The sequence below is a fragment of the Protopterus annectens genome, chromosome 1.part0 (assembly GCF_019279795.1).
Source record: "Protopterus annectens isolate FY-2018-M chromosome 1.part0, PAN1.0, whole genome shotgun sequence".
NCBI lineage: Eukaryota > Metazoa > Chordata > Ceratodontiformes > Protopteridae > Protopterus > Protopterus annectens.
In genome coordinates, this window is record NC_056725.1 from 1691080193 (window position 1) to 1691093481 (window position 13289).

At 44.9% G+C, this 13289-nt stretch overlaps 1 protein-coding gene across 2 annotated transcripts in view; it reads right to left on the bottom strand.

Annotated features, from left to right (window-relative positions):
• Positions 1 to 10761: 10761 nt before the first annotated feature.
• Positions 10762 to 13289, bottom strand: part of LOC122799547 (BUB3-interacting and GLEBS motif-containing protein ZNF207-like) — a 1273851-nt gene continuing 1271323 nt past the window's right edge. For both annotated transcript variants that reach the window (XM_044068680.1, XM_044068689.1), the window contains one exon: positions 10762 to 12150. In XM_044068680.1, the coding sequence (XP_043924615.1) occupies positions 12038 to 12150 (113 nt within the window). In that variant the 3' untranslated portion in view covers positions 10762 to 12037. The remainder of the gene's footprint in view (positions 12151 to 13289) is intronic.

The window sequence follows — 13289 nt, forward strand, 5'->3', positions numbered from 1 at the left end:
GGAGTGGACATAAGGGTTTGGATTTCAGAGACCCTTCTGGCAGAGGTAAGGGCTACCAGCAAAACTGCTTTCCAAGTACATAGCTTAAAAGATGCTGAATGAGCTGGTTCAAAAGGGAGGTAATGTGAGTTTTTCTAACACAAAATTAAGATCCCATGGTGGAGGAATAGGCTTACGAGGAGATCTGCTATGGAGGACCTTTTTTAAGAAGTGTTTTACTTCTAGCCTGGATGCCAAAGGGGGTACCAAAGAAGACAGGTGGAAATAGCTGACAAATGCACTTTTACAGAAGAGTATGTAAGTCCTGAATGTAGCAGCTCACACAAACAAGAAAGGTCCATAGGTACTGGAGCAAGCAATGACTCCTGTTTGTTCTTGAGACACCACCTGGAGAATCTTTTCCATATAGATAAGTAACTTTTTCTGGTACTAGGTTTTCTGGCCTCCTGCAGGACATTGAGTATGTCATCTGAGTACAAGTGTCTAAAGGGGATCAAAATTCTATCACCCATAAAGTCAGTTTGAGGTTGAGCACCTGAGGCTGGATGAGGGATCCCCTGTTGTGTGTGAGTAGGTAGAATTGGTGAGGTAACCTGTGGTGATTTCCCTTGGCTAATAGAAATAGTAGGGGAAACCAATGCTGTCTGGGCCACAAGGGGGTCACCAGCAGGATTTTTGGTTTGTCCCTCAATCTTCATGACTTTTTGAATCAGTGTGAAGGGTGGGCATAAAGAAACATTCCACCCATGAAAAAGAGGAGTCCATCTTCCAAGCTTGTGGATGTGGAGTTCTCATGCAAAACAGAGGCATCTGTTTGTTCTGGGAGGAGGCAAACAGACCTGCCTGTGGAATACCCCACCTGTGAATAAGATCCAAAAACACTTCCCTGTGAAGCATCCATTCATGACAGGGTGCTGTGGATCTGCTGGTGGTGCCTGCCATCATATTCTCTGCTGATGGTATGTATGCAGCTTGCATGTGTATCTGTAATTTCGCCACTAAGGACCAAATTTGAATTGCCAAGGTGCAAAGTGGATAGGACCTTGTCCCTCCCTGCTTGTTGACACAACAGAACAGTCATATTGTCTGTAATTACCTTCAAGGTGCCTGGCAGCAGGATCTGTTAGAAGGCCTATAGGGCCAAGAGAAGGGCCCTCAGTTCTTTTATATTGATGTGGTCCCTTTGTCTCTGGGTGGACCACTCCCCCTGAACTGTTTTCTGGCTGTTGTTGCTTTCCAGAATGGCTCCCCAACCCAGATCTGAAGTATCTGTGTAGAGGTGTTGTGTAGGAGGAGGGATCTGTAGGAGTATCACCTGGTTGAGGGTGATGGATCAAATCCACCATAACAGTTCCTTTTTTAAGCATAAAAGAAAAGGGAGTGTAACATCCAGAGGATGGGTGTGCTGGCTCCACAGATTCCTCAAGAACCACTGGAATTTCCTCATATGCAGCCTGGCAAAGGGAAGCATGGGAATCAAGGAGGCCATGTGGCCCAGAACCTTCAGGAATTCCCTGGCTGAGAGAGGAATAAAGATTGGAAGTAATGGCTGAGGGTTTCCACCTTCTGGCAGGGTATGAAGGCTGACATCATGTTTGTCCTTATCCTGCACTCCAAGAAAACAAGATCTTGGGGAGGTATCATTTGGAATTTTTGCAGATTCACAGTGACCTAGGTCCTCCACGATCCTGCACACCATGGTAATGAGATAGGGAGTGGGACTCCTGGTGCAGGTTTAGCAGGTCTAGGTAGGGGTAGATATGTATATATCCTGCATTCTGTAATGGGCGATAATCGAGGCTAGACACTCTGTGAATACTCTTGGAGCTGTAGAGAGCCCAAATGGCAATACAGAAAACTGAAAATGCAAAGAACCCACTGAGAAACATAGAAATTTCCTGTAGTTGGAGTGAATCGGGATGGGAAGGTAAGAATCCTTCAGATCCAGGGATACCATAAAGGCTTGGTGAGGGGTAAGAGGTGTTGTAGGTGAGCATCTTGCAGGTAGGCACCTTGAGATATAGATTGAGGAGAGGCAAATCTAGAATTGGTCTCCAAGGACCATCTTTTCTTGGGACCAAAAACAATCTGGAATAAAATCCCTTGGCTGTCTAATCCCGAGTGGCATGTTCTATTGTGTCCTGAGATAAGAGCTGTTCCAGAATTGGAGGAAAAAGGTGATGCTGATTCGAAGGAGGTTGAGGGGTCCCCTGGAAGGGGGGAACCGCATACCAAGTCATGAAATAGCCATTTTGTATGATGGAAAGGACTCAACTCTCTCAAGTGATTTTCCACCAGGAGGGTAGGGAAAGGGTTATACAGAGGGACAGGGGGGTGGATGTGGCCAAGGGATTTGAGAGACAGTGGAGGAGCTCTGTCTGGGTCAGGCTGCCTCCAAAAGGAAGTAGGGGTTGAGGTGGTAAGAGGATCTAGGAGTGGTTTGCTTCCAAGGGTGTCTCCGTCCTTTAGATTGGGCTGCAATAGAGTGGGAGGACTGCCTCCTTACAAAATTGGCCTTTTGTGGGTAGTTCCTGTGGTATCTAAGAATGGACAAGATGAGCAAATGTTTCAAATTTTGCAACTCTTTGCACTTTTCTTAGAGAGATTTAAGGAGCTCAGCTGAAGCGGTTCCAAAAAAGGCCTTATTATCCAGTGGTGCATCAAGTAACTTGACCTGTACATCCAAGGGCAGAGGCTGGAGTCTCAGCCAGGTATACCTTCTCAGGACAGAGACAGATGCTGCAGAATTGGATGATGCTTCTACAGCATCATAGCTGCACTTGATAGAGTGTCTGGTCACCTGAGAGGCAGTAGAGAGCAGGGCAGTTAGCTGAGACCTGGCAGGAGAATCTGGCACCTCAGACATTAGGGCAGTAGCCTTAGAGAAGGTATCTAGTACAAATCTACCCATGTGGGTTTGATAATTAATAGCTCTAATGGCCAGGGTGGAAGAAGTGTAGATTTTCTTCCCCTGTCTATCCATGAACTTACTATCTTTACCTGTGGGGAATAAAGTAGAGGACAACTGCCTGCAGGATTTGTCTGCTGACACAGCAATAACTGCAGGGTCTGCAGGAAGATTCTTGAACTGGAATTGTGTCTGTTGGGGGACTTGTAAAATCTATCAGGTTGTTTAGAAACAGGAGGTTGTGAGGCTGGGGCCTGAGATGCAGCTTGAAAGGCATCCTGAAAAGCTGAAAGCAAAGGAGGAACTGCAGACGGAGAAGGTTGGCTCATCTGCAGGAGTTCAAAATACCTTTTTTTCTCAGACACATCAGAGACCTCCCATTTGAAATGCCATCTCATTAATGTAATGGTATCCCCAAAAGAAAATTCTTCCCCAGGAGATTCTCGACTAATAGTGTCTTCCTCCTCGAGCGTAGCAAAGTGCTTGGGGGACTCGATTTGGAAACTGTAAGTCAGGGATTCACCTGAGGAAGAGAGTTCTTCCTCTGAGTCTTCCAAGGGCTGCACAGGGTGTTGAACTGGCTGGGGCACCCGAGACTTAAGGGCCTGGAAAGCCCTGAACAAGTTCTGTGAGAATGATTTCCATCCAGGTGTAGATTCTGTAGTTCTGTGCTTTTCTTTTTCAAAGAAACAGGAGAAACAGTCGGCTTGGGAGCCAACGTTGGGATGGATGGTAAGGTGGCAGTAGGCCCCTCTGATGCCACTGGTTCCCCCTCACCATCAGAGCCTGATGGCTGAACAACCTCAGCGGACGTGCTCTGGATTTCCACTGAACCCGCTTCCACCATAGTTCCCGCTGTGGAACTTACGTCCAATGGGACTGTTTTATCATCCGCCTTGAGAGTCTCACCGGACTCCTGAGGTGCAGCATGGGCATCGGGCCTAACTTTTTTGGCCTTCTTCTGAGGCGGCTCCTCGGAGGTACCTACCCCACCTTCCATACCTAACACCAAACTTCAGAGCCTTTGATTCTCTAAATATATTTTTAAAGCAGCCAGACAACTTCACAAGGTTTTGGGAACAAAGGACTGGCAGATGTCACAAGACCTGTAGTTGTGGCCTTCCCCTAAGCAAAAGAAAAAATAAGTTATGTACCTACCATAACGTTCCATGTTAGTTGTCCTTCATCTCGCCTTCCTTCTTGCTGGATGGGTTTGGAGCCGATCCTTGGCTCTGGCTCGGCCACTTACTATAGCTCGAGAGCTCTTTACTGGCTCGAGGCTACCCCTTATCCCAGAATGCCCAGCGTCAGCTACCCAGATCTCATTTGAGATAGCTCACACTAGACATAATTATAGAAGATAATCCATTAATAAACCTGGATATACAGTTAATTGTCATAGTTTGGTTGGGAAGCAACTAATAACAAAACAAATCAGCCAGTGAAACCATTGAGAAACTCCTCTCAATCCTCGAGGAAGGGGGAAGGAGGGAGGGACGCAAGAAGGAAGGCGAGATGGACAACTAACATGGAACGTTATGTTAGGTACATAACTTCTTTATGTTAAGTTGTCCAATATTGCCTTCATTCTTGTTGGATGGGACAGCGTCCCTAGCACCTCAATTCTGGGTGGCTCATTGGAACAGACTCTTCAGAACCGTGGAACCAAAGGAAGCCCTGCCCCGGGAGACTACATCTACTTTGTAATGAGAAATTAATGTATGAGGATCTGCCCAAGTAACTGCTGCACAAATTGAATCTATGGGCAATCTAGATTGAAACGCTACCGAAGTAGCTACTGACCTGGTTGAATGACCTTTGGATTTTGTTGGAAGATCTTTTTGGCGCAAATGGTAGGTATGGGCTATGGTGTCTGATAACCATTTCGACAATGTTACTTTAGAAACTGGAAGGCCTTGTTTGTTGTTAGCAAATGAAAGGAACAACTGATCTGATTTTCTCATCTCTTTAGTTCTATGGCAATAGAAACGCAGTTGTCTAAGCACATAAAATTGGTATAATCTGTATTCTGCCTTGTTGGAATGATTAGGGAAAAAGACAGGAAAGGTCAATGGATTGATTCAAATTGTGTTCTGAACAAACTTTAGGTAGAAAAGATGGGTTGGTTCTCAGAGAAACTCTGTCTTTGTGAAAAACTAGGTATGGAGGGAGAACACATAGTGCATGAAGTTCTGAAACACATCTGGCAGAAGTAATAGCAACTAAGAAAAAAGTTTTCCAAGAGAGAAATTTCAAGGGACATGATGCTGCTGGTTCAAAGGGCGGCAGTATCAAGGAGGCCAGAACCAAATTGAGATCCCAAGGTGGAAGGGGCTCTTTCACTGGGGGTTTAAGTAGAGATGTACCTCTCATGAAGGCCTTACAGAGTTTGTGAGACATTATGCTGGAGTTAGAAACTCCAACATGAAAATTTGAAATGGCAGCTAGTTGTACTCTGACAGTAGCAGCCGCTGCACCAGAATGAAACAGTTCTGCTAAGAAATCCAAAATCTTGTGTACAGGAGCTGTAAAAGGATCTAAATTCCTGGATTCTGCCCAGTAAGAGAATCGTTTCCATTTGCTAGCATAGACTTTCCTTGTATTTGTCTTATGGGAGGAAACAATATCACGCACTGCTGGGGAAATATTGGGGAGCCAGGCTAGGATTGGAAGTGGAGTAACCAAGCTGTGAGCTTGAGGGATTGGTGTAGCCCGCCTGATTGATGAATCAAGAGGTCCGGTACTGGGTCCACAATCCAAGGATGGGGTAGAAGGTGGGGGTGAAGGAATGGAAACCAAATCTGTTGAGGCCAATAGGGGGCAATGAGAATCATTTTGCAACCCAACGATTTTGCTTTCTGAATTACTTGGAATTAGGGGAAGGGGGGAAATGCATAAAGGAGTCCCTGAGGCCAATCGTGGGCTAGAGCGTCCCTGGGTGTCTGATCTGGAGGAGGAACAAGGGAGAAGTAGCTGCTGCATTTGCTGTTGAGGGGAGAGGCAAAGAGATTGCAGCAAGGCTGGCCCCATTTGTGGAAAATAAGATCCACAATTTCCTGTTTCAGAGACCACTCATGAGGCATGAGGATAGCCCTGCTGAGCCTGTTCGCTATTACGTTGCATGTCACAGGGATATGCACTGCTGTCAGAAAATGGGAGGAAATCGCCCATTGCCACAGTCTGAGGGCCTCTCGGCACGAGGGGCGAGACCTGGTTCACCCTGCTTGTTGATGTACCATACCACTGACATGTTGTCTGTCTGAATTGCAATGGTCTTGGTAGGTAGATAGTCTTGAAGTGCTTGCAACACCAGGAGCACAGCTCTCATCTCTAGAACATTGATGTGCAAATGGTAATCGTGAGGTTACCACATTCCTTGGACAGTCTGTCCCAGATAATGTCCCCCCACCCGATCTGCGAGCTGTCCGTGGTCACTGTGGCTACTGGATGGGGGTCTAGAAAGGGCCTGCCCAAAGTCACCTGGGGGGAGAGAAGCCACCATATTAAGTCCTTTTTGCAAGTTTCCGTGATCAAGATCATGTGTGACACTGGTAAATCCTGGAAAGACCACTGAGCAAAAAGACCCCACCGCAGAATCCTCATGTGGAAGTGAGTCATAGGAACTAGTGTAATTGCTGCGGCCATTGAGCCCGAGACTTGTAATACTTCTCTTGCCTGAACTCTCGTCTTCTTTATAAGAAACGAAACTTGCTGATGAATGGTTGACACCCTGTCTTAAGGCAGCTTCGCTATCATGCGTTTTGTATCTAAGTCTGCCCCTATGAAGGTAAGAGACTGAAAAGGCAACAAGGCAGACTTTTCGTAGTTTATGGTGATGCCTAACTGGGAACAAGTTTGAAATGTGTAGTCCCGTGCTTTGATTAGTTGATGCTCGGTGGTAGCAGTGAGAAGACAGTCGTCTAGATATGGGAACACCTGGAATCCTAGATGCCTCAGGCAAGCCGTGACCACTGCCATACACTTGGTGAACACCCTGGGCGCGGTGATGAGACCAAAAGGCAGGGCTCTGACCTGATAATGACTGGCTCCCATCCAGAAGCGTAGGAATCTCCTGGATTGCCTGTCCATTTTTATGTGGTAGTACGCATCCTGGAGATCTACAGAGCACATCCAATTGTTCTGACCCAGGAAGGGAAGAATGGACTGCTGTGTTACCATCCAGAACTTTATCTTTTTTACCAATTTGTTTAGCTTGCTGAGATCCAAATGGGTCTCCAGTCCCCCCGTCTTTTTTGGAACTAAAAAGAACCTTGAGTAAGTTCCGGATTCAATTTGGCCTGCGGGGACTTCTTGGAAGGCTCTTTCTTCTGGCAATTTTGTACCTCTAGGATTGCTTGATCCCAAAGACTGGGTGAAACATCTGGGATAGAATGTTTTTCTCTTGAGGGGGGTAACTGGGAAAAGGGAATTTTGTAACCCCTGGATATTACTGACAGTACCTATGCTTCATTCGTGATAGCTTGCCAGGCTGCTGGGTACAAAGACAGTCTGCCACTGACTGCCTCCAGAGGCAGACAGTCGGGCCTCCCTTCAGGTGTGCTGGAAGGGCCAAGCAGAGACTGTATCTCTGTCGCCCTGCTGTTGCGGCCCCCATCTGCTGCGAGGGCATCTTCCATTGTTGTTTTCCCCCTCTGCCCCTGGGGGAAAAATCTCCATGTATGTCAGGCGAAGCTCCCTGGGATTTTTGAAACCACATCTTTCCACTCTTCTGACCTTTAGGATAGGGTCTAGATGGCGTGGAAAAACAGACTCCTATGGCAGAGAGAGTCTTGCCATTTTGTTCACACCTGGTGAGAGTCTCTTTTACCAGAGGCCCAAACAAGGACGAGCCATCAAAGAGGGCACTGGTAAATGAAGACTTGAAAGGTTCTGCAAACTGACAAAGGTGCATCCAGGAGTGTCTCCGCAAAGCAACTCTGGTACCTGCTGCCCTACTCGCGCCATCTGCCAAATAAGAAATGAGCCTCATGGAGGAGCTAACCACTGAAGTTAAGGTTGCAAGCTGGGAAGGTGCCCTGTTTGCAACTCCCTCAGCTGTAGGATCTTGCAGGGTATCTCCTACTTCTTTGAGGAGATCCCTCTGAAGTCGTGTGAAGTGTGACAAGTAATTCAGTGACCTGAGAGCAAAGGTCGCTGAAGAGAACATATGGTTCCCATACCTGTCCATCGTACGAGACTTCTTGTTCGGCGGATCGACAGATGAAGAAGTTTCAGCAAGTTTCTTCTCAGTGGCTGCTGCCACCACCATGGCATCAACAGGGACCCCTTTGGAAAGAAAGGATTTGTCCTTGGTGGCAGTAATAAATCTGTTTGGTCTCCTCGGAACTGGTTCCATGGTCTCTGGAGCGCTTCACGCCTTTCGACTCACTACAGACAAAAGTGGATCAAAAGGCAGAGACACCCAAGAGGTAGAAGGTTGGGAACTGAATTCGTCCAGGTAGACAGACTCATCCTCAGAAGGGGCTAGGGACTTCCAGCCACCCCTCTGTCTAAGGATTTCCAAGATGTGTGAAAAAGAGACATCCTCAGAAGGGGACTGTGGAGACCCTTCCGATTCATCCAAGTCTGTGTCCAACGTGATGGACTCATGGGAGTGCAGATGCTTCTTCTTACATTTTTTCTTCCGAGGAACCTCCGAGTGTTCGCGGGAGGTTTCAGAAGAAGTGGGTTCGCCCAATGGGGCATCCTGGGGCATAGGTTCCCTATGGATGCAGGAGGAGGGTCAAAGGCAGGCAGAGGCACGGAGGGAGAGGGAGCCAATGGAGCCAAGGGTGGAAGCTCTCAGGAGACAGCACACTCCTCATCACCCCGAAGGCATCACGGTCTTGAGTTGAAGGAGCCTCTGGCTCCGAAGAGCCCATAGATCTCCTGCGAACTGAGAGCGACGGCTCTGAGGCTGACGTGGGAACCAAGCTCACCTGTGCTGAAGCTCCAAGAAGGAGAGCAGGGCCGGACAAGGGTCCGATGTCACTTCCCCCCTCGGAGCTGGCGAGAGAGCTTTGGTGCCCAGATCTCTCGATGGACTGAGACATCGAGGAGATAGAAGCGGGTGTCGGAACCAATAAAGAAGTAACCTGAGCCCATGGTTCCACCAACACAACCTCCGTGCACTCCATCTCCGAGCTCAAGAGAGTCGGAGGAGGAACCAATGGAGAAGCTGGGTGGGCAGAAGGAGCCAATTCCTTATGGGCTGGGCTCGATAGTAATTTGGCAAGTGCCTGTGACTTGAGGAGCCTATTGACCACTCTCTCCACGTCATGATCCAAAAGCCTGAAGGACTGAGGGGAGTGGGAAGAGGACCGGTGACTGCCTGCTCCAGATTGCAACAAAGGAGATTGTGGAGCAGAGCATACCAGTTCCAAAGGAAGAGACCTTGTTCTTTTATGGGTCCAGACTGGCTCCAAGGACACTGATGGAGCTGCCGGAGACTTAGCTTTGTCAGAGCCAACACTGGGAGCCGACAGAGCCGAAGGTTTCACAGTGGATTTAGACTGTTCCAAACTCAGAACCGATGGCTTAGTGCATTTTTCTGACAATTTTGCTGGCTGAGGACTCTGAGACGACGAATCTTGAGGGTTCTTCAGAAGGCCACGCAAAATTAACTTGTTCTTTCTCTCCTGCAGGACTCTGGAACTGAAGGCATGAGTCCTGCAGGTGAACAGCCCCTAAACAGTATACACAACTCATGTGCCCATCCATAAGGAATATTTTTTGGCAAAATGGGTCGCATGTTTTGAACCCAGTGGGTTTCGACTCTTTGGACATTACGGATAAATAGAGAAAAATATTTACCACAGCGAGAAACAAGGTTGTAACATCCAACAGCACACAACTAAAAACTATAAATAAGGCTGTAATGGCTAGCCCAAAATGGGTATCTCTTTTTTTTTTTTAAAGGGAAGAGAAGAAGAAAGGGGGAGAGCCTCTAATTTAAATAGCGACTCTCCCAATAGCAGAGCCTCTAACGGTGGGGAAAAAGAAGAACCACCCTCTAATTTAAAGGTGCTCAAAGGGAAAAGCAAGGCCTGAGGGAGAAAACGACGGCCAAAAACACCCAACAAGTACAAAAAAGGTCATTAGACTATAAGGGGATAATACACTCTAACAAGGTTAATTCAACAATAAAATCCTGGAAATGATAATATAAGTGAAAAAACTTTAAGTCCTTGGCCTGAGCCAGTAGTCGCAATCTCAATGCTGCAAGCGGCAAACGAGATCTAGGTAGCTACCACTAGGCATGTTAGGATAGGGGTTAGCCTCGAGCCAGTATAAACTCTCGAGCTTCAGTAAAAGGATCGGCTCTGAACCCAACCAGCAAGAACGAAGGTGAGATGGGACAACATAACATCTGTCATTATGTTGCAAAGCTGTGACTACCTGCACCCAACACTCAGATCAACTGGATGAGGGGTGCAAAGTTTTATACAAGGAGGTACTGGCACTAAAAACACCTAAGATAACCATAAAAATAAACTTAAGAAAAGAGATGAATTAATACTTACATTAGCATGATGATAACAAATGGGAGAAAAATTATTCTTCAGTCATCTCCTGACATGACTAAACAAATTCACCTAAACGTGCTGTTTATTAAGAAACTTTAATTGTAACACAAAGATAAGAATTTTTTTAAATATCAAAATATACACAGCTTAAAGCTTCTTAAAAAGAAATCATTACATGTTTCTTTAAACTAACATTATCAAATACTACACTGATTGGAGCTCTTATTAAAATGCTGCTGGTGTCACATGAAATCTCAGCACAAAGAACCACAAAAGTAAAAAATAAAAAAAAAATTAAAAAAGGCTGGAAATGACGGATACAGATAATGAGATAAGAAGCTTTTTTAATGTAAACTGCAACATTCATTTACTGGGCACCATTCAATCATCTTTTTACTATTTTGGATGACTCCAGTTCTACAGACATAATTTTGTGGGTCAAGATTCATGACACATACATGTAAACACTTTAGGGGTCACAAAGTCATGCTCTCTCAAGTTTTTTTAATCTGACCACACATTTTGTAGTTTTCAAGCAAATTTTCTTTCTTATTCTCTGTATACTTGTTACATACAGGCAGAATGACAGAAATGACACAGAAAGCCTTTTTATTAAAAATACCAGACTGCTCAAACTGCTGCTCCATTTAACCTCAAGAAACACTACACCACATCTCTGCAAAAAAAACGATAAAACTCCAAAATGCATTGACCCCATGTATTTACATATGGATGGAAGCGGTGCAGCACAACAGTTAAAAGCACAGATATGAACACACAAGCCCTGTTCCTTTTTCAGCTATTAAAGATATTCCATTATTAATGATACACTATTAAAGAATTTGTGCAAACATGTCAGTATGTACAGAGTACACCAGCAACAATTACAGTGAAGGGTCATACATATGCTGGAAATACATGGAGAAAACCAAAAATGCACTTGGGAAGCAGGCAGTAAAATAACTGCATTGTAATTAAACAAAGAGTAGCAAGAATCATCTACATACACACCATATAAATACATTCTTACTCAAAGCGACTCACAGTGATGGAATCCTAAAGAATATACTTCAGTTCTTCAGTCCACACTGCTGTAACAAGAAAATGAATGGTTACTGTTAAAAGTGAGAATAGGAAAAAGCTCCTTCTAGAATAAATAATCCGATCTGCATTTCTCACAGAAAGCTGTAATTTACTTTTGATTCTGGTTCATGTGCTGTGGGGGTCTTCATTAGTGAATACACTGTGGCTGGTTCATCTGCTATGACCGCTGAACTCAAATCCGAAAAATGTACGATAATATGAGGGAAGGTGTAGAAAGCAGCATCCTCAGTATTTCAACTCTGTAGTTTCTTAAACATTACACTGGTTAAACTAGGTTAAACTGTAATTCTTCCTAAATCCCTTGGCCCGCTAAAAGAAAATGGTTATTCAGCTTCACCTGCTTTCCAATTCCGGAAACAATCAAAATTATCAAAACATAGCGGTAATGTATGCCATTCTATCCCTAGGAAAGGAAGGGAGAAAATGTCCCTTCCACACAAGTTTGTCATTTATCTTTTCCAGTACATTCAGTTTCATGGCAAGCAAAATCTCCTGTGTCTCATGTTCTCATAACTGTCTGGGCAGCAGCTTGGTAAGGAGGATATGTAGAAGGATACACAAACTGTCCTGCTGGGAGAGGGTAGTTGTTCTGCACAGAAGGTCCATAAGCACCTACAAAAGAATAAAAATAAATAAAAAGTCTGAATAAAGAATGTAATTAAAAACTGGAAGCTTTTTTCCCCTAAAAACAAAAAACTTTCCTGGGCAAACAAAAAGCAAGTTTTCAACATTTACACTGCATAGAAAAGTTATAGATATCTACTCACCAGATGAGCAGCTAGGAAAGAAAACATTCAGAAGTGCACAACTGTTGCTACTTACTATCCTGATATCCTCAATTCAGCAAAATTGTTCCCTCTTATTTCCTTGTTCAGAGGAGCACACAGCACTGGATCCTAAAACAGCATGTGTAACCCATGTACTGAATGAGTACAGTCTGTAAGGCAGGAATAAAATGAACACATCATGCAATAATATATATTTGCTCAACCTGCACGAAAAGACATTCGCAACCACAGGACAGACAGACTGCGTACTGAAGAAGGGTTATAAGCACCCACTGCAGAAGTCTTTCTCACAGATTAAACAATGTGGTGAGTATGTCTTCTGGAGTAGACAACTGTTGGGAAGAATCCAAGCAGTGAAAAATTAAATCTAAAAACAAAGTGGAAGTGCAAGAAACACCAAACTGGACACTCCTGGGTTACAAAACAGACAGTTTACTAGAGTAAACTTCAGTTTGGAACTTTTGTCCTCTTTTAGGTCAAAAGTGCTTTAAAAAAAGTTATGTACTCACCATAACATTCCACCTGTGTTGTCCATTTTCATTCTTCCTCAACAAATGGGTTCAGATCAGATGCTCGAATACCACTCAGGCACTTTTTCCAGCACATGGAACACTGACACTTTTGAGCTCCCCCTTACCCATAATGCACTAGTCCACTAATATCCTGCCATACCTCAGCTCCTGTTCGTTGGCATTTTAAGCCTACACAAAATTTAATAAATAAAAAAGATGATGTGATAACAGTATCTGGAGCTCAAATAAAGGAACACTGGTTATTTTAGCATCTTCTAATCCTTCCAGAAGTCAAACTGGTAAGGAGCTGGAGGGAGAGGAGTTAAGAAAGAATGAAAATGGACAACACAGATGAAACATTATGGTGACTACATAAACTTCTTTTTATCTGATTTTATTTTCATTCATTCCTCAACAAATGGGACAGAGTCCCCAGCTACCCAAATCCTGG